The 20,458-nt window shown below is 42.6% G+C and overlaps 2 protein-coding genes across 2 annotated transcripts; one reads left to right on the forward strand and one right to left on the reverse strand.

Annotated features, from left to right (window-relative positions):
- Positions 1-24: 24 nt before the first annotated feature.
- On the forward strand, positions 25-15,302 carry Cebpz (CCAAT enhancer binding protein zeta). Its single transcript, XM_057780129.1, has 16 exons — positions 25-216; positions 1,223-2,715; positions 3,198-3,429; positions 4,167-4,353; positions 6,353-6,441; positions 8,255-8,308; positions 8,802-8,904; positions 8,985-9,053; positions 9,778-9,844; positions 11,029-11,129; positions 11,722-11,779; positions 12,236-12,411; positions 13,279-13,365; positions 14,176-14,234; positions 14,334-14,415; positions 15,013-15,302. Exons 1-16 carry the CDS (start codon positions 61-63, stop codon positions 15,147-15,149), a joined length of 3,150 nt encoding a protein of 1,049 aa, XP_057636112.1. The 5' UTR covers positions 25-60; the 3' UTR covers positions 15,150-15,302.
- On the reverse strand, positions 13,879-19,328 carry Cebpzos (CEBPZ opposite strand). The gene is made up of 5 exons (XM_057780141.1): positions 19,284-19,328; positions 16,669-16,784; positions 15,878-15,922; positions 15,188-15,272; positions 13,879-14,124 (listed from the first exon to the last, which is right to left on the reverse strand). Exons 2-4 carry the CDS (start codon positions 16,781-16,783, stop codon positions 15,190-15,192), a joined length of 243 nt encoding a protein of 80 aa, XP_057636124.1. The 5' UTR covers position 16,784; positions 19,284-19,328; the 3' UTR covers positions 13,879-14,124; positions 15,188-15,189.
- Between the last annotated feature and the right edge of the window lie 1,130 nt (positions 19,329-20,458).

Raw genomic sequence — 20,458 nt, forward strand, 5'->3', positions numbered from 1 at the left:
GAAGTGCGTCACCGGAAAGGGACAGTGAGTTGAGAGCTGCGCTCGCGTGTTCTGCCAGCGATGTCGGCGGGCCGGGAACCTTTAGAGTTCCACGCCAAGCAGCCCTGGCGACCCAAAGCGGTGACAGAAGATCCGGAGGAGGAAGACGAGGAGGATAGCGATGAGGCCAAGGATGGCTTCTCTCTGGAGGAGGTGTTACGCCTCGGAGGCACCAAGGTACCGGCCGCAGGCTCCGGGGAAGTGGATGCGCACGGCAGCCGGGAGTGTGGGACCCGCAGCCCAGCCTCCGACTTGTTCTGAGCGCTTCCCACGTCTTTAGCTGCTCTTCGGTGGAATAAAAGTAGCCTGATTGCATGTTTTCTCCTGGGTTTATACCTTTTTTGGGGGGGGGGGGTTCTCGGGACAGTTTCTCTGTGGCTTTGGAGTCTGTCCTGGAACTAGCTCTTGTAGACCAGGCTGGCCTCGAACTCACAGAGATCCGCCTGCCGCTGCCTCCCGAGTACCGAGTACTGGGATTAAAGGCGTGCGCCACCACCGCCCGGCCTATGCTTCCTTGACATGTGGGCGAGCTTGTTATTAGCGTGGCGTAACCGTCACGCCCGTCAGGTAGGAGAAAACTTACTTGTCCCAACCTCGTGGACTTAATTTTGAAATGCTAGAGTATGCCTAATCCGAATCTGTCGGGTTAAAAGAGAAATGCCTTATCGGTTGGATTGAAGTTGCCAAAAGGACCTACAAGTTTACAGTAGACTTTGATGAAAGCGCCTTTTCGTACGTATGCTACTCATAAAGTGGTTTTTTTATTAATGGAGGGAGTGCTGTATGTTCGTTGGTACTCGTGTATGGAAATCAAAGGACAACGTTGTGGAGTCAATTCTCTCCTTTATGTGGATTCCGGGAATCGAACTCTGGTTGCTGTGCTTGCTTGGCAAGGGCTTGACCTGCTGAACCACCCCATGCCCTCTCACATAAACTTTTGCCTTTGCTCACCTAATACGTTACAAATGCATGTGTCCTTGCAATTTTCATTGGATTTCTGTGGCTGTCAGAGTGAGCATCTTTTCTCTGAGAACCTTCTTTTCCTATAGTCTACATGTCCTCGGCACACTTTCTTGTTGGTTGTGACTTTCCCAGGCAGTGGTGTATTAATTCAAATGTGATGAAGTTCTTACTGCAGTTCTGGGTTTGTGGTATAGTTTTAATGTTTTTTCTGTTTCTGCAGCAAGATTACCTTATGCTGGCTACTTTGGACGAAAATGAGGAAGTAGTGGATGGAGGCAAAAAAGGAACAATTGACGATCTTCAGCAAGGCGAATTGGAGGCATTTATCCAAAATCTTAACTTGGCCAAATACGCAAAGTCTTTGATTGAAGAGGATGAACCAGATGAAAAAGAAAATGACAGCAAAAAGGAAGCAAAAATACAGAAGGTAGAAAATAAAAAACAAAAAGCAATAGAACGTAAAAATACATCAGAAAAGAAGGTGAAAAGTCAGAATGTACCAGAACAGCATTCTGATAGCAGTACTATCCCTACACTCAAGAAAGATAAACAACCCAATGTGTTCGAATTTCTTGAGCGGCAAACGTTGTTACTGAAGCCTGGAGGCAAGTGGTATGACATGGAGTACAGCAATGACTGCTCTTTGGAACCCCAGCCTCGCGATGTGGTGGCTAAATACAAAGCTCTGGCCCAGAAGCTGTATGAGCATGAAGTCAGCTTATTCAAAAATAAGACAAGTAATCAAAAGGGAGGCTCTTCCACCTGGATGAAGGCAATTGTGTCTTCAGGGACACTAGGTGACAGGATGGCAGCCATGATCCTTCTGATCCAGGATGATGCTGTTCACACGCTCCAGTTTGTGGAAACCCTCCTGAGCCTTGTGAAGAAGAAGGGCAGCAAGCAGCAGTGCCTGCAGGCTTTGGATACATTCAAGGAGCTACTCATTACAGACCTGCTGCCGGACAGTCGGAAGCTGCGAGCCTTCAGCCAGCATCCTTTGCACAGACTGGAGGAGCTGTCCAGCGGCAACAAGGACTCGAGAGATCGAAGACTCATCCTGTGGTATTACGAACACCAGCTGAAGCAGCTAGTAGCGGAGTTCGTGCAGGTCCTAGAAACTCTAAGTCACGATTCCCTGGTCACCACTCGGACCCGGGCCCTCGTGGCTGCTCACGAGCTGCTTTGCGATAAGCCTGAGGAGGAGAAGGCTCTTCTGGTTCAGGTGGTAAACAAGCTGGGAGACCCTCAGAACAGGATCGCCACCAAAGCGTCCCATCTGTTAGAGGTGTTACTGCGGAAGCATCCCAACATGAAGGGCGTCGTGTGCGGAGAAATAGAACGGCTGCTCTTTCGCTCCAATATCAGCGCCAAAGCTCAGTATTATGCGATTTGCTTTTTAAACCAAATGGTCCTCTCCCATGAAGAAAGTGAGTTGGCTAACAAATTGATAACTCTTTATTTTTGTTTCTTTCGGACTTGTATCAAGAAGAAAGACATTGAATCAAAAATGCTCAGCGCCATTTTAACAGGAGTAAACAGGGCATATCCTTATTCCCAGACGGGTGACGACAGAGTGAGGGAGCAGGTGGACACTTTATTCAAAGTGTTGCATGTTGTAAATTTCAGTACCAGTGTGCAGGCTTTAATGCTGCTTTTCCAAGTAATGAATTCTCAGCAGACGCTATCCGATCGGTTTTATACAGCATTATACAGGTAAGCGCATAGCATTGTGGTGTATGAATGTGTGGAAACCTGCTGTATAGCCCTGACTTGCCTTGAATTTGCTATGAATTCAGGCTAGCCTAGAACTCCATGAGAGCGGCCTGCCTCTGCCTTCCAAGAACTAATTAAAAGCAGATTGAATGAGTATCAGATTTTATTATTTGGCTTCTGTTAACCTTTCAGGTGGGGCTCTTATCTACATAAAAACTACACAATTAGGTATGACAATTAGAGAACAGTCACAAAACAAGGGGCTCATGACTTCTCTCCTTTGTGTTCTTTCTCTTGGGGTCATTGATTTGCATTTTATCTGAGAAGGCAGAAATTAATAGTCTCATATTCTAACATAAGCAAGAAATTTATCCCTAACGAAGATGAAATTGTTACAGTTGGTCATGAAGTCTCTAAACTGTGACCCCTGGATGTGAAGATGATCCTACGATTGAACGTTTGACCTTGGTTTCATGTTACAGAAAGATGTTGGATCCAGGGTTGACAACATGTTCTAAGCAAGCAATGTTTCTTAACCTCATCTACAAGTCTCTGAAAGCGGACATCATATTGCGCCGGGTGAAGGCCTTTGTGAAACGATTGCTTCAGGTTACCTGCACTCAGATGCCGCCCTTCATCTGCGGAGCCCTGTATCTTGTGTCAGAGATCCTTAAAGCAAAACCAGATTTAAGAAGCCAACTAGATGATCATCCGGTATGGTTTTTACTGCTTCTTGACCCTGGGGGGTGCTGGCGTAGGGGGTGCTTTTCTTTACTGATGGTAACGTCATTTCTCTGGAGAAAGTATGAGTTCTAGAACTGGACAGAGCTAAATTTCACTGCCTGGTGTACAGCTAGCTAGAAGGGCAGGTTGCTTGACTCCCCTATTTATTGCGTAGTAAGCTGCACTACAATAGAAATTGCAATCATATGAGGTAGTTATGGGTGATTATAAAGCAAATAGATCTTTTCAGCATGTTTCCTCAGTTATGAAATGGAAATAAAAGCCATGCCGTGGTGGTGCACACCTTTAATCCCAGCACTCGGGAGGCAGAGGCAAACAGAGGGAGCTCTGTGAGTTCAAGTCCAGCCTGGTCTACAAGAGCTAGTTCCAGGACAGGCTCCAAGATACAGAGAAACAGTGTCTCAGAAAAAAGAAAGGAAGGGAAATAAATAGTATTAACACCTGCCCCTATTATTTACAACACAGAAAATATTTGAGGGCTCAGTTCTAAACTCTGGTTCAGAATCTGGTTCTCTTGTGTTTAGGAAGAAAGAATATAATCTTCCTTTTCATTTTGAGCAGCATTCTGACCTTGGTTTTTCTTGGCTGGTGTTTTCACACATTACCAGAATTGCCGCGAGTGAGTCTTCTCTGAGACTACATCACATAGATGAATGCGGCTTCGCTGCGGCTCCTGTTAGTTAACAGCCCTTGACCCATTTTGTTAGGAATCTGATGAAGAAAACTTTGTTGACGTGGGAGATGACAGTGATGTAGAAAAGTTTACTGACGCAGACAAAGAAACAGCAGTTGATGCAGTGAACGAAGTCGGAGCCGAAGACACCGGGACTGCGAGCAGCACAGAAGCCGAGAAACCCAAGACCGCTTCCTGGGTACACTTTGACAACCTGAAGGGTGAGGGGCTTTAGCTAAATGAAGGAATAAGTTTCCTTTCACCTTCATAGTCGAGCGAGTGCGCATGCTTTTGTGTGTGTGTGTGTGTGTGTGTGTGTGTGTGAGTGAGAGAGAGAGAGAGAGAGAGAGAGAGAGAGAGAGAGAGAGAGAGAGAGAGAATATGCTGGAGGTGGAACCCATAGACTTTGGGTGTGCTGAGCAAGCATTATATGGCTGAACTACATTTGCAACCATAAAATTTTAATAGTAGAAAATTACAGATAATTTTTATTAACAGAACTACATGATTTAAATAAATATTTGAAATCAAAGCAGATGCCTTTTAGAGCTGTGGAAATTAGGTGGACAAAACAATGAAATGCTCGATGCCCTGTGAGTCATTTCTTCCAGTTTTAAATGGGAGTTTATGCCAGTGAGGCCCCTCAGGCAGAGCACATGCAGACGCCCATGCGTGGCTCACGAGAGGTTGGATTTCTGAATGGAACTGTAGTTGATCCGATCTCTTTGACCTTTCTCGATTTTTTTTTTTTTTGTGGCCATGATATTCACCCTTTGCAGTTTCTTTAAGCAAGGTTTTGTTTTAAATGTTTTATTTCATGTGTTTGTGTGTTTAACCTTTAGTATATATGTCTTTGCACACATGCATGCCTACTGACCAGGAGGAAGTGAGAAGAAAGCAGTGGATACCCTGAAACTGGAATTGCAGGCAGTTGTAGGTGCTGGGAATAGAACCCAGGTCCCCTGGAAGAGCAGCCACCTCTCAAGCCCTTTAAAGCAAAGTTTTATGATAGAAAACTTTGTGGGAAATAGAAGCCTTAGAGTGATTTCTATCTGTACATGCACACCAGAGGAAGAGAAGTCTGTTAATAGAATATTAGAGCCAAGAGAAAACTTAGGGATACATTCTTTTTATCTGAGTCCAAAAAGAAAAACCCTAGCCTTGGACTGAAGAAAACAGTGCCAGACTCATTTCTTTAGATTTTTTTTTTTTTTGAGGGGTGGGGGTGGTTCATGGCTAAAGTAATTCAGCTTTAAATTTCTGTTCCAGATATATTAAAGAGATGCTGGTAGTTGTCAGGAAGGTTCTTAAAAGGATTTACATATTTAAAGCTCAAACTGTCATCCTTTATGAGGATGGTGAGCATGTGTTAGGGCTACACAATTAATAGTGTATTTCAAAAATCATGCCTAAAATGTTAATTTCTAGGGCCAGTGAGATAACTCACTAAGGAAAGGGAAAGGCATTTGCTGCCATGCCTTATGGCCTAATTCCAATCCCTGGGACGCACATTTTGTACTGGAAGGAGACCTGGCTTCTGAAAATTGTCTTCTGGTCTCCACATCCAGTGGCACTTGCACACTCATACACACACCACACATACAATAAATAAAAGTAGAATAGAAAAGGAATATTTAATCTCTTTTATCTCTGGGTTTCTGCAAACATGCAAATCTATTCCAAGAAGAAGATTCCTGAATGTAGTTTAGTAGCGAGGACTCGGAAAACTGCAGCACTAAAGTATGCTAGACTTGTCCCTGCAGGTCTTTATTTCCATCTTACTGCTCATGACTTTGTTTTCTTAGCACTTTCTCTGGCTGCTTAAAGACTACTGTGGAGATTGATCATTCTGCAATCGGGGCCAGCATGTTACAAAGTTTAGAGACTTTGCATTTTTTATTTATTTATTTATTTATTTATTTATTTTTATTTTCAGTCAGGGTTTCTCTGTAGCTTTTGGTTCCTGTCCTGGAACTAGCTCTTGTAGACCAGGCTGGCCTCGAACTCCCAGAGATCCGCCTGCCTCTGCCTCCCGAGTGCTGGGATTAAAGGCCTGCGCTACCACCGCCCAGCGAGACTTTGCATTTTTTAATCTAAGATTAGATTACTGAACTACTAACAGTTTTGAAGATTGGTCTGTCTGTGAGAATGTTGGTTATAATTGTTTGAAGTGTCTTGTTCAGCTAGGAGTACAGCATTTCAAAAATACTTTATTCTTAGGTAGCAAGCTGTTAAAGACATACGATCCATTCAGTAGAAATCCTCTGTTCTGCGGAGCTGAAAACACAAGTCTTTGGGAGCTCAGAAAGGTAAGATAATGCCGTCTACCTTTTAATTTGTTTGTGGCACATAATCTTGCTTTCATGCCTTATAACACATTGAAACTTTTCTTGCAAGTGATAGAATTAATGTGAAATTTCACATGGACAAAATACAGTGTTGTATGTTTATTTTACAGAAACGTCTAACTGATAGGCATGTAAATAAAAATGCCATACCTGGCTTACAATTAAGAGCATAGACTGTTGCATTGCACCTAATCCTTGCAATGTGACCACAGAGCCTCACACCACTCCATTGAGGCCCTGAGATCACAGCTACTGTCCTGGTAATAACAGGGTGTCATTTTCTTTGTCAATACGCTAACTGTAGCACAGGTGATACAAACAGAAGATGGGGTGCACTGCTAGTGCCCTGATAGTTAAAGATGGTGACACCCAGCTATGTTTGTAGCCATTAAATTTCGTTATATTTTTCTCTGCTTGTACTTGTAGTATAAAGGGAAGGGGGAAAGCCAGTATCACGTGAGAATAATAAAGCAAGTATGGCTTTCATTTTCTTGACCTGAAATACATGCCAGTGTTCCCTGTGTATATGGCTACCCACTCCTGCTGTGCACCTAAGGGTGAAGGTCAAACTGTGTTCAAGGTAGATCGTGGTCAGGTGTTCCTGTCCCTTGTAGCTGCTTCCTGATAGACTGACTTGTACTCTGAGACACATTTGCCTGTAAATGAAGTAATTGGTTTTTTTTTGTTTTTTGCTTCAGGGAAAACAACTAATAGTATTTGTTGTAAGTGACAGAATTCACTCTCACAAAGATGAAACGTTAGGTTCCCACAAGTAATCCCATGGGATAAAACCTCTGTACAAAGTTTGCTGATAAAATTAGTGATTACACCAACAGTGGAATTTTGTGTAGCTTGAAGAAACTGCCAACTCATCCAGTGTTTTTCAAATGACCAGTGTACAGTGTTGCGCATTCATATGTAGGTAAGGTCTACGTTCTTGGTAGACCAGCTAACTTAAGTAACAAATGCCCAAGGCCAGTTGGTATGGCTGATTCTACTCTGCAGTTACTCTCCCTTTCAGTATAACATCCCAGAAGGAAATCTACATGCAGGTGAAAGAGCTGATAAATTCATTTTTAACCATAGATCTGTTTGAGGCTAGATTCTCTTCATATATGTTCAAATAGTGGAATTCAGGAAAAGATTTTAAAATGCATTTTGTTCTACTTAGTAAACACAAAAATAGTAGTTAACTGTTAGTTCCATAATGAGTTAATGCTTAATTTTATAATTTTTGTTCTGAAAAAAAAATACTTATTTTTCATGAACATGTTTACATAAATATCTAGTGGGTGTGTTATGTATTATTTCATTTTATGCATGAGTATTTTGCTTGCATGTATATAAGTCTACCTACGTGCATACCTGGTTCCCAAGGAAGCCAGAAGGAACTGGAGTTACAGGCAGTAATGAGCCACCAGCCATGTGGGTGCTGGGACGTGAGCCCAGGACCTCTGCCAGAGAGAGCATCAGCCACTCTAACCTGCTAAGCCATCTTTCCGGCCCCTGGATTTATTAATTTTATTGAACTATAAGCATTTAAAAATTTCCTGTTGTAATTTCTAATAAAGTAAATGTAAAAATAACCCACTTAGGTGGAAGCTCTTAAAATCTCAGATTTTTAAGTGTACATGTGGTTTGGAAACCAAAATGTTTGAGAATCACTTTTTTATGTATTAGGTTAAGTTTCACTTCCCTAGATTTTTCTCAAATAACCTGTAATTTTGCTAAATATTGACCATAGAATTAATGACATTCACATTTTTCTTTATAGTTATCTGAGCATTTCCACCCTTCTGTGGCCCTTTTTGCTAAGACTATCCTTGAGGTGAGTCTAAAATACTCTTTAAAATATGTGAGTATTGTAGTTTTGATCATCAGTAATTGATGGCACAGTTTCCCCGACGTGTAGAATCTGATATTTTCTGCCATTGTTGAGGACCAATGACTTGTTTAATACAGAGAACAACGACAGAGAACTTCCTGCTCTGCCCCTGCAGCTACTTGCCAAGAACTGGCCCTTCTGGAGAAGGTTGTTCTCTGATCTCTGGCTGACTTTTTCAGCGTTTGGGTCTCATCATGCTTACATAGTCTACATTATAAATACTACCTATAACACTACCAGCACATAAGAGAATGTGTGTGTGCTTAGTATCTTGGTATGGTGTAATGAGAAGAATATCTGAAGGGTTATTGTTCCTATGCGCCTCGGATGTGAAGAACTGCAGCTTGTGCTTTCCTGGATTTCTTATTTGGATATGTGGGCTGTTTATTTATTTCTTTACTAGACCCGTAAACTTCCCCATTTTCCCACCTTTCAGGGAAATTTTATTCAATATTCAGGGGACCCACTACAGGATTTCACACTCATGAGGTTCTTGGATCGATTTGTATACCGAAACCCAAAGCTACACAAAGGCAAAGGTATGCTTCCAGTTAAAAACTTTGGTTTAGTGAGTGAATTAATATACAACTACATCAGACTGCCGTGATTTACATTCCAGAAAATACTGACAGTGTCGTGATGCAGCCGAAAAGGAAGCATTTTATAAAGGACGTCCGTAATCTTGCAGGTAAGCACTGAGCCGGGGCACTTGAAACCAAAAGGTTACAAAAGATAGTGCAGCACAAATTATATTCTTTGACTCACTTTATCATATTAAAAAGTTCAAGCATATCCAAAGTGAATAAAATTCGCAACCCTCTGACAGCCATTCCCCAGCCTTAACAGTTCACCGTTCTGTCTTGCTCTTATCACATAGCTCTGTCAGTAACCCGCATGTATAATTCATATCAGCCGCAGTTCAGACCATCTCAGACTCTCCTAGTACTGGCTGAGGAAAACAAAAATGCCCAGCTGACTTTTCCACACGGAGCGTTGTCGGTGTGGGTGGTGTCCTGTATTTGGTACCGATCTTCTCTGTTTAGAGAGGACATTTCTTCACATGCCACGTCTCGCCCTCATCTTGCTCAGAAATTAGGATTACCATAGAAGTTCTAGTTATTTCCCACCAACGTCTCAGAAGTCTAGAAATGTTGATAGGATTGCTCAGGAAATGAGAATTGTAAGCCTAATCTTCAAATCAAGTCAGAAATTTTAGTTCTATAGAAAAACCTTACACTCTTGAATTCTGTTAGTGTCTCCACCGCCCGGCTTTGCCTGTTCCTCCCTACTGCACTGCTGGACCTCCTTCCATGTCTTCTTTTTAAGGTTTCACACTGCCCGTGTGTTAGAGGTAGCCCGAGAGCTTGAGCGGCACAGGGAAATGGTCATAATAAAATGTCTTGTTTCTACAGTGAATAGTAGAGAGTTCCTTGCAAAAGAAGAAAGCCAGATCCCAGTGGATGAAGTGTTTTTCTACAGGTAAGGTAGTACAGCATCCTTGGGGAATGTCTGAATGTTAATATTGGATGCAGACAGTGCTTTATTGATATTGGACAATTATGAAAAGATCAGGTTATATGTCCATTTCTTTTAAAAGGAAATTTACTGATTCTGCTACTCCTCAAAATCTTAGTGAAATTGGTCAGCTTGAGGATTTTAATAATGGAGTATATAAATTTGGTTTCTGAATCTGACTTTGTGAAACTTTAGGCTTTTGTTTCTTTGGAACTGTATTGCCTAAACTGGCTTCCAACTTGTGATCCTCCTGCCTCCATCTCCCAAACATGATTATAAACATGCTATCACACCTGGATTCTTTTTCGTATTAAGTAGTGATTCCTTCATAGCCTTCATCTGTGTGAGTTTAGTACAGCAGTAACTCGGGAGTCATTATCTGGACCTTGACTCTTCAGGTAGAACTGATGAAGTGCACTGTGAAGCTATAGTGAGCTCAGAAATCACTGCTGCTGCTTTTAGTGTCTTTATCTGGTTGACTAGTTAGTTAAATTTAAATTGCTCTTAAAAAAAACTTAAGTGTGAATAATTTCACAGTGGGTGTGATGCCATCTGGGAAATGTTGGGTTTACTGTGACGTGGGTGAGCTGATGAACTGTTAGGATTTGAGGTCACATGGAACCACTCTATTCTCATGCTTAGACAATGAGTGTTGAAGTTATTGCTTGTGGGTTGTGGGGATCAGATTCAAGGCCTTGTTCATGCTAGGCAACATTCTACATACACCTTTACCCTCTGATGCCACAAAGATGAGTTTGAAGAACCAGCTTGAAAAGGGCATGGCGGCCGAGAGCTGTAACCCCTGCAGTCAGGGCATGGCGGCCGAGAGCTGTAACCCCTGCACTCAGGGCATGGCGGCCGAGAGCTGTAACCCCTGCACTCAGGGCATGGCGGCTGATAGCTGTAAACCCTGCACTCAGGGTAAAGGCGGGAGGATTGTCTGTGCAAGTCAGCCTAGGTTACGTGGTGAGACCCTGTAAAGCAAATGATTAGGCTTCACATTTCAGAACTTTAAAGCTGTTTTGTTTAACTCAAAACACTTTTTATATTGAATACAAATTTGACTCATTTGAGTATCCAGTAACACACTTTTAGAGTTATTCGTCTTTAGTCATGAATTACAGATATGTAATATGCATTCTACTTAGGTATTATAAGAAAGCTGCGGTTGTTAAAGAGAAACAGAAGCGCAGTGCAGATGAAAACAGCATAGAAGATGTTGATGACGAAGAATTTGAAAAGATGATTGGTAATTTGTTTGTGTTGACTCAATTTATAAAAGTATTACTATTAATAAAATGTAGAACATTGGTGAACTTAGTTTTTAGAAATCATTGATCTGCAGATTATAGTGGAAGGAGAAATAGCATGTAGTAACTTGCTCATATTTTATTCTTGGAAAATATATTATGCTTTGAACAATGTGTAAAAAAATTCTATTTGCAAGAAGAGTGTTTCCTTCCTAAGACCAAGTCTGTGATGAAACAGACTATTTATTGTTCATAATCTCCTAATTTTGTTAGTAGCAATGGTCTGCTGCTTGATCGTTTTCATCTTTATAACTCATAGAGCTTGAGAATTTTTAACTGAAATGTAATCAAGTGAAATGGTGTCACCGTCACATCCTATCTATGCTTAGTAAAAAAGTAAACACGAAAGTCATCTTTTTGTCATTTTAGAGATTTCATTGAGCTCCTAGGTCTATGTGAGACCCACCGGCAGAGTGCTAATGACAGCATTCTGCTGTTGTGACGTGCTGACTTGCCCTCACAGTTGACGGGGTATAATGTGTATCACTCTGTCCTTTGCTCTCTTATAATTTGTATATTGTTCTCGGGCAGATACATTGGAAGACGATAACTGCTTCACGCCTGGGAAGGACGATATTGATTTTGCCAGGTAAAACTCAACCTTCTCTTTCCTGTTTTCCCAGTATTTCCTAAATTATTGCTCATTAGAACAGGAGACCATAGAAATTACTTGATCCATAAGGGGAAATTCACCTGGGCTAGAGACTTTTCCTTTGGAACTTTAGAATGCTTTGAACAGTCTGTAATTCTTTTACATAGTTGAACAGTATATCTTAGTGTCCTGAGCACACTTTATTTTTTTAAAATATTTCTTATGGTTTATTTAACTTTATTTTATGTACATTGGTGTGAAGGTGTCAGATCCCCTGCAACTGGATCTTCAGACAGTTGTGAGCTGACATGTGGGTGCTGGGACTTGAACCCGGGTCCTCTGGAAGAGCAGTCAGTGCTCTTAACCGCTGAGCCATCTCTCTAGCCTCTGAGCACACTTTAGAAAACCCTGCCTTCCTTTACAAGTGTGGAGTTTGTTTGTTTGTTTTTCTAGCAATATGAAAAAAACGAAAGGAACTAAGGAGAACTTGGAAGATTCCGAGAGTAGTGACGATGAGGTTGGTGACCTGGATGATGATGAAGTTTCCCTGGGAAGTATGAATGATGAAGACTTCGAAATTGATGAAGGTGGAGGAACATTCATGGATGTGTCAGATGATGAAATTGAAGGTAATCCAGTATACGTTTAAAAATAAATAACCTGCCAAGGGGTGGTGGCGCACACCTTTAATCCCAGCTCTTAGGAGGTAGAGGCAAGTGGATCTCTGGGAGTTCGAGGCCAGCCAGGGCTACACAGAGAATGTTTTTGAAAAACAAAAAATAAATAAACCACAAATTACATAGCTTTCTTGTTAATTCCTAGACAAATACAGGTTTTTTTTTTTTAAATATAGGTTTCTATATCTAAGTAAGACACATGTCAGTGTTGAATTTTAACTTTAACCAACAACATCTCTGTAACAGTTTCAATTGAGCTGTATTGTGGCCTCTGTTTGACATTAGTATACGGGGCTGGTGGTGTGGCTCAGTGGTAGAGTGCTTCCTAGACTGTGTGAGGTCCAGTTTGGAGCCTCAGCACTCCCGAAGAAGAAAAGGAAGAGTGATGAGCTTTTTACCCCCCAAAAGTCACTATTCATATAGTCCTATAGCACGTGTGGAACAGGTGAATAATGTAAACTACAGATGTAGGGGAGCGGCACAGCTGTGTCTGGGCTGCGGTTCCTCTTGTCCTTTCACCGCCCTCTAGTGTGCCCTGCTTTGCATCTTCTGGACCTCAGCAGCAAATGTTTCTTATTTACGGAAGTGTTTGGTCTTACTAATGGCCATTGAGTAAACTTGCAAACTATATCAGGCACTCTTAGAGACTGGGGCATCCTGTATCCTCCAGGCCCATTCTGTTGGGACTGGAGAGCTGTGAACCCACATGGAACAGACATACCAGGCCTCACTGTTGTACTAGACTGTAGCATACATTGAATTGGTATTTTCCAGGCTTATTTTTAAAATGGCTTAATAGTAAACTTTCTTGGGTAACAGAATTTGATGATGTCAACTCCAAAGCCAGTACTAAAAAAAGCAAGAGAAAGAATGAAGATAATATTGACTTTGCTGGGTCATTTCAAGGTAAGAAAAATCTCTTCAAATCATAGCATCTGCCACATGAAAAGTATTATCAGTTACTATTTGGGGAAATACATGTTTAAAAGTTGGTTTGATACCATTTAAAAGGTTTTTTTCTTAAAAGTATCAGTCGTCAGGCATCTTCCACCTTCTGTTTAAGACAAAGGTTTTTCGTAGGCTTGGGATTTCACCAGATAGGACAGGCTAACTGCTCCAGGAGATCCTGTCTCTGCCTCCTACCTCACCATCACTGAGATTACAGCCACTGCAGTAGGTTTTTACAAGGCTTCTAGAGATCTGGACCCTGACCGACACACTTTTAAGGCTAGTGTGCCCGTTAAACCACCTCCCCAGCCAAGAAAGGTGGGTGATGGTTTACACGAGAGCCTGTCTCTCACGAGCATCCCGGTGTGTGGCCCTTCCTCTCACAGTAAGTGTCTCCAGATGGCGTTTGCAGTCGTGCTTATAGAGTCCAGTTATATGCGGGCGCTAACTCTTCCACACTTTAACTTCCTTGAAAGGTTTATAGATTAAACTATAGGTGAGTTTTATTAGATATTTTATTTTCAGTAGCATACACAAACATTTATTGATAGTGCAATAAACATATTGTCAGTCTTTCAAGTCCAAAGAGTAAGACCTGAATTATAATGTATAGTTTGCTTCACATATTACGAACTCCATCGGTGTCACCTGTGGAATTTTAATCCTGAGCGATACTGTTGGTTTCTTCTGAAGATAAATCCTGAACAGCAACCAAATCTGAAAAATAGGCACACACTTTGAATAACCTACACACAATTTTCTTTTTAGGATCAAAGAAAAAGAAGAAAGGATTCGATGACTCCAGCCTGTTTGTCTCTGCTGAGGAGGTAGCTAATGTGATGACTGGAGAGTAGCTGTTTACAGTCTTTTCAAGTTTTCTCCTAACCTTCCTCACTGTTTCTTTTTTTTTTTTTCTCCCTTTCAAGTTTGGCCATCTGTTGGATGAAAACATGGGATCCAAGTTTGATAATATTGGCATGAACGCCATGGCTAACAAAGACAATGCAAGTAAGTAAATTGATCCACTCCCTACCCCCCCGCCCCATAGGGTGTGGTATGACCCAGGCATCATTAAACTCACTCAGTAGCTCAGGCTGGCCTTGAGAGCTTGATTCTCCACCTTGCAAGCAATAGGATTATAAGTGTACACTACCAGGTTGCCTTGAGTTTGTTAGTCAAGCGTTTTAATTGGTATTTCCCTGTAGGTGTCCCTAGGTGGCAGAAAACTTGCTTGTCATATAGCAAGACATTTAAACCACACAAACAGACTACAGACTCAAAACATTTTTTTCTTGGAGAGTCAGTCTTTTATTTTGACTTGGCTAAAGGTTTACTCTTATATGCTTGAAGATGTTTAAATTTCTGATGTTATTAGTTTCTATTTTTCATAAAAATAGAAAAGAAAAATCTTTTCAGTATAAGCCCTTCCATACTGTCTCATTTGTCAAATACTCATGTTAGAAAACACAGGAGAGCACCCACAGCGGGGGAGGGGGGTGGGAGAGCACAGCCCATGCGGCCCTCAGATGCAGTCCCGCTGGGGAGGACTGCCTGTGGGAGTCGAGCCCACAGTGACATGGACTCATCTTTCATCTCCCCTCCAAGGCTTCAAACAGCTCAAGTGGGAAGCTGAGCGTGATGATTGGCTGCACAACAGAGATGTGAAAAGCATCATCAAGAAAAAGAAAAATTTCAAAAGGAAGATGAAAATCCCTCAAAAATCCAAAAGGCAAAGGAAATGAGTGCTTCAGAGTGAATAATAAATGAAGATTCTACTCACCCTTAATTCTTGCTATCCAACCACTTTTCTTGATCTTTCTCTCTCACTCCATACATTCCAGACTGTTCAATGGATTTGTAATAAACTATAGAAACAAAATGCTATCATGTATAAAATCATACAAAGAGTTAAACTTATATTGAAAAACTACTTCCATAACAAGACGAAAGGGGCAGCAGGGCTCCTTTTTCACGTGCAAGCCCCGAACAGCAATGAGCTGCTTGTTGGGGCACTTTGTGGATGCTTTGCTTATGTAAGTGTGACGGCATCCTGTCCAACCTTAACTGTCATGAGGTAGGCATGAGCTCTTTCCACAGAAAAGCAGTGCCTAAGGAAAGTCTTTCATAGCAGTAGCCTTAAGCTACCCATGGTTATGTCCACCGCCATCCTAGGTCTCATTCTGGAATCTGTTCTTAACCATTGAAAGAATTGAGGCTCCTGTCGGGCGGGGCATATAACTCTGATGAAAGGTTTGCCCAGCATTTGTAAAGCCTGGGGTCCAACAGAAGAAGTAACAAGAATTAAGCCAAGAGGTAACTGTCCTAAGTAACTAGGTGAGTCCTTACTGTGCTCTCAGGAGGCAGCTAGTGTTGGAAACTGATCACAAAGGCATTTAGTCCAAAGTTGTAAAAGTACCACAGAATTTATAGGCTGTTTTGCGCGTGAATTTTTACTTGAAGAAAAACATACCTTCCAAGATGAAGGGGAATGTCTTGCTCATTGTTTGCCTGAAATCTGACATTTAAAAAAAAAATCATTTTAGTAACATATTGAGCCACAATTTAGTATATTAGTGTCTTAGAATTTTGTATTAAGGTCCCTCTGCTAATCTTAAGAACTAAATCTTGTAGAATAAGATATAAAATACATTCATCTTAAAATACAGCCTTTATACTCATTCCTTTAAAGACTATGAACATCAGTAGCGACCTGGACACAGTGTCTTAATGAAGTACTTTGAGGACGACAAATGACTAGCTCTGAGGATAAATCACTACCCCGGGGCTGTTCCCTGCTTTAGTTGGAGAAGGAAGTAATAACAATTACTAATCATAAAAGCCAAGGGCTGTGATAAATTAACAAATTATTCCACAGTATTCAGGAGCAGCAGGGAAAAGGGTTTCAGTGCCAGCTGCTAAAGCTGAGAAGCAGTTCTGTGACCTAGAGTCAGTATCACCTCTTCCTGGGATTACCAAACAAGTAAAATGTGGGCCAGGCTGCCTCCATCCGCTCACTTCTGCAGGGCCATTCCGTGCTGAGCCAGAACAGGGACATTTGTTCTACCTTCCCCAGCAAAACCCAGGCTCCTAGTCTGCAAGTCGGACGTGAGCTGCCTACCCTACAATAACACCTTGCTCTCCTAGCGCCTCGCCCATAAAAATGTCTAATAGCTTCAATCTAAATAAACATTTTGCCCAGAAATGCACTGAGCATTTCGTACATACCCAGCTAGAAAAGATTCACTACTGAACTGTGTTTACCTTGGCTCGAGTTCATCTTTTTAAACAAAAAATAAGCTCCAAAAACACCCACAAGTTCAGCTACTAAAACTCCTTTAAAGATCTTCCTTGCCAGCGGTTCCATGGTTCGAGTCATCCTAAAGTTAACAACATGAATGACAATGTTTAAACTTCTGTAACCACATCTATAAAGACCCCCACCCTCAGGTTCAGTACTTTTTGTTTGGTTGGGTTTTTTTTTTTTTTTTTTTTTTTTTTTGGTTTTGGTTTTTTCAAGACAGAGTTTCTCTGTAGCTATGGAGCCTGACCTGGAACTCACAGAGATCTGTAGTAGGAGGCTGCTTGTTTGTTTCCCAGCAGCCCAGACTCCCAAAATAATCACTCAGAAACTATGTTAATTAAAACACTGCTTGGCCAATAGCTTAAGTGTATTGCTAGCTTAATTTAACCATTTCCATTATTTTATATTTTACCACGAGGCTCATGGTCTACCAGCAAGGTTCCAACTGGCAGCTTATATCTTTCCCCTCTGGCAGCTACATGGCGTCTTGGAACTCTGCCTTCTTTCTCCCAGCATTCAATTTAGTTTTCCCTGCCTAGCTACTCTGCCCTATTACAGGTCAAGCCAGCTTCTTTATTCGTTGACTAATAAAAGCAACACATATACAGAAGGACTTCCCACACCAGAGATCCGCCTGCCTCTGCTCCCTGAGTGCTGGGATTAAAGGTGTGCCCGACCACTGCCCAGCTCAGTGCTTTATGTATGAAACCCAAAAGTTAGGTACATTTGGTGTAGAAATTCCTCCATACAGGTTCCATTCTCCATGCCTTAGAAATGTGATAAACCAAGAACCCAAGACAGGATAAAAAGCACAGAAATTCTGAGAAGACTTAAACCTTTTTTTGGAAAGCAAAACTGGAGGAACTAAGGCTTTTTACTGTCTCTGATACAGAATGGGGAAGTAGGTTAGATGAACTTTTTAGCTGACCTAGGGATTAAAACACAACCTAATAACAGGAATAGCATTGAAGGCCGTTTTGGAAACCGCCCTACAAGAGGGAGGTTATTCTGTTAAGTGAGTACACAGTTCGTGCCTTTGCTAGATGGATGTGAAACCAGACCATAAACTAATCAGGTCCTGTCCCTTAGGCATGTCTCTGTTGAGTGTTGGAACACTTCAACTGCATGCCCAAAGCATCCCTAAGTCTGCACTTTGCTTCCCACTCCCCAGATTTTGATTCAGCAAGCCTAGCATGGATACCACAGTAATCCAGTCCTTTGAAGCCATTCCAGTTTTTCTACAAGTTCCTGGCCCATGAGGAGGTAGCTGACTGGGTGGAATGGTGAAACTAGAGTAACTGGAAGAATTCTCCCACCCCGCCCATATGGGAAAAAATGAATCAAGAAAGGGGTGTTATTGTTGAGCTTTTAGCAGGAGTCTCGAGTTCAATATCCAGCACTCATCGGGAAGTGTCTTTGAAGAAAGGTATACAGCAAATAAAAATTTGACTTGCTGAATATATGAAAGTAGCCAAGTTTTTGCTGTTTCTCTATAACTTCAAAAAAAAAAAACACTAATCTTTTTATCTCGTTCTGTATTGTCCCACTGTCTGCAATACTAAGACGGGCTGTTGTATAATAATGATGGGGTTATCCAGTCCCTCCATCTTCTTTTATCTCTCTTTCAAGATACCTAAGCGTGAAGGTAATTAATTGTAAGGATGATTAGCCTTGGACTATGTTACCAAGTGTCCCTCCTCGGATGTTCCTTTTTCAAGTTAATAATGGGATCACTCGGGGCCCAAAAGACTTAAACTTTATTACTCTTATTTTAAAAAAACGAAGCAAATAAACTCACATATAACTGGGGGTAGGGCAGAAAGGGCAATAATCTGCATCATGGACAGTCATGTTCAGCACCAAGTTCTCAGGGCTGTTTTTAATGTTCCAGGGCTGAGGCGAGGAGAGGACACGGCAGATCTGCCAGTTACGCAGCCTGTTCCATAGCTTAATCTGAGCAAAATCTTTTTTGATTGCTAAAGAGCGATGCTAAGGTTTCAAATAGTTCAAATAACGCTGTGTAATGCAACACTTACTTTCTTTAAAAAAAAATTAAAAAACAGATGGACTTGTTACATTCCAAGGCCCATGGGGAGGGTTCCACTTAATAATCAAGTTCGTTAGTCATTGGGGCACACCTGACCAGACAAGACGGCCCAAGGAGACCAAAGACCACGGGGCCGTCTTGCACAGGCTGAAACGCAGGGGAAGCAGCCCCGCGTGTCCTCCAAAGTTGACCCGGGTAAGGGAAGCCGGCCGGGCGCAGGTGATGCAGCCTGGCGTGACCTCCAGGATGGACCCCGGGGAAGGGAAGCCGGCGGCCTGGCGAGCAGCGCTGCGCCCTGGGGCTGCTGCCCGGGACGGCGCCAAAAGCGAGCTCCCGGCCCTACTCTGGGTCCAGGTCCCAGCAGGCGCCGCGGCGCTCGGCGACCCGGAAACGCTCGCGCCTGTCCCGCGCCCCTGCACCAACGGGACAGTCACGCTCGAATCCTCCCCGACCCAAGAACGTTACACAAGACCCCACGCGCCCCACGCTGGGGACCCGACGACCCTGGACACACAGCCAGGTCCTTACCTGAGACCTGCGCACCCCGACGGCGCACGCTCACGGTCGCAGCGCCCCGCCCCCAGCTTTAGCCCCGCCCCACAGAGGATCCTGATCTGTCTAGGGCATTCCTTGTCTCTGGCGTAGTAGTTGTGGGAAGCTGCTCGTTTTACAGGCAAGATTATCCAGCCCTCGGGCACACTCAAAAAAAAAAAAAAAAAAAAAAAAAAGAATTCACATTTGAACCAAAACTCAGGACACCGCCTCCAAATCTTGCACATAGATCCTCTCCCCACTCTGAACCCAAAGTGTGTCAGAGGAACCGCAACAAGCCTGGGATTGGCCAGAAATGTGGGACCCCTTAGCCAGATCCCTAAACAACCCCTCTTTACACGTAAAAGTTGCGAAGTGCTGCCCCTAGGTACTGCCCAATAGGCAAGAAGACAACTGACCCAAGGAAGGAGAGAGAAGAGAAAGGGAGCAGGAATACCAATGAGCGACCACATGCAGGACAAAATCTGGAATGCCAAACTAATCTGCTTTCATAAAAATGCGGTCTGATGCCAGGCTGTCCAACTTAGGAAGCTATGAATGCGGCCCAACAAAATCCCTCAGGGTAAAACATCATGAGAACTTCGCGACTTTATTTTTATTTTAACTTAATCCCTAAAACCGGGCGGTGGTGGCGCACACTTTTAATCCCAGCACTCGGGAGGCAGAGGCGAGCAGATCCCTGTGAGTTCGAGGCCAGCTTGGTCTAAAAGAGCTAGTTCCAGGACAGGCTCCAAAGCTACAGAGAACCCTGTCTCGAAAAAACAAAAACAAAAAACAAACAAACAAAAACTTAATTACTAAATTCTGGAGTGTCAACTCTGTAGATGACGATGTCATGTCACAATGCCACCCAGGATAAACACGTGTGCTGTCAATATTTGCATATGTGTGTGTCTTCAGTGTTACTGTAACGTCCAGTTTCCGGTGTGCTATCTTCCAAGCACAGGCAGTTGATTCGGCATCATCTGGTGTGTCCCATGCTTAGCGGGAAATGCAGTCATCAAGGATGTCCTTATGGTGCATGTCGATAGGTGTGTGAACAAGAACTCCTGGAAAGACGCTGGTCGCTTGGCCAGAACTACAGTACTGAGGAGAGACTGGAATAATCTCTCCAAATTACCTTCTTTTGAGCTAGCTTTAGCCCCTTGTCC

The sequence above is a fragment of the Chionomys nivalis genome, chromosome 1 (genome assembly GCF_950005125.1).
Source record: "Chionomys nivalis chromosome 1, mChiNiv1.1, whole genome shotgun sequence".
NCBI lineage: Eukaryota > Metazoa > Chordata > Mammalia > Rodentia > Cricetidae > Chionomys > Chionomys nivalis.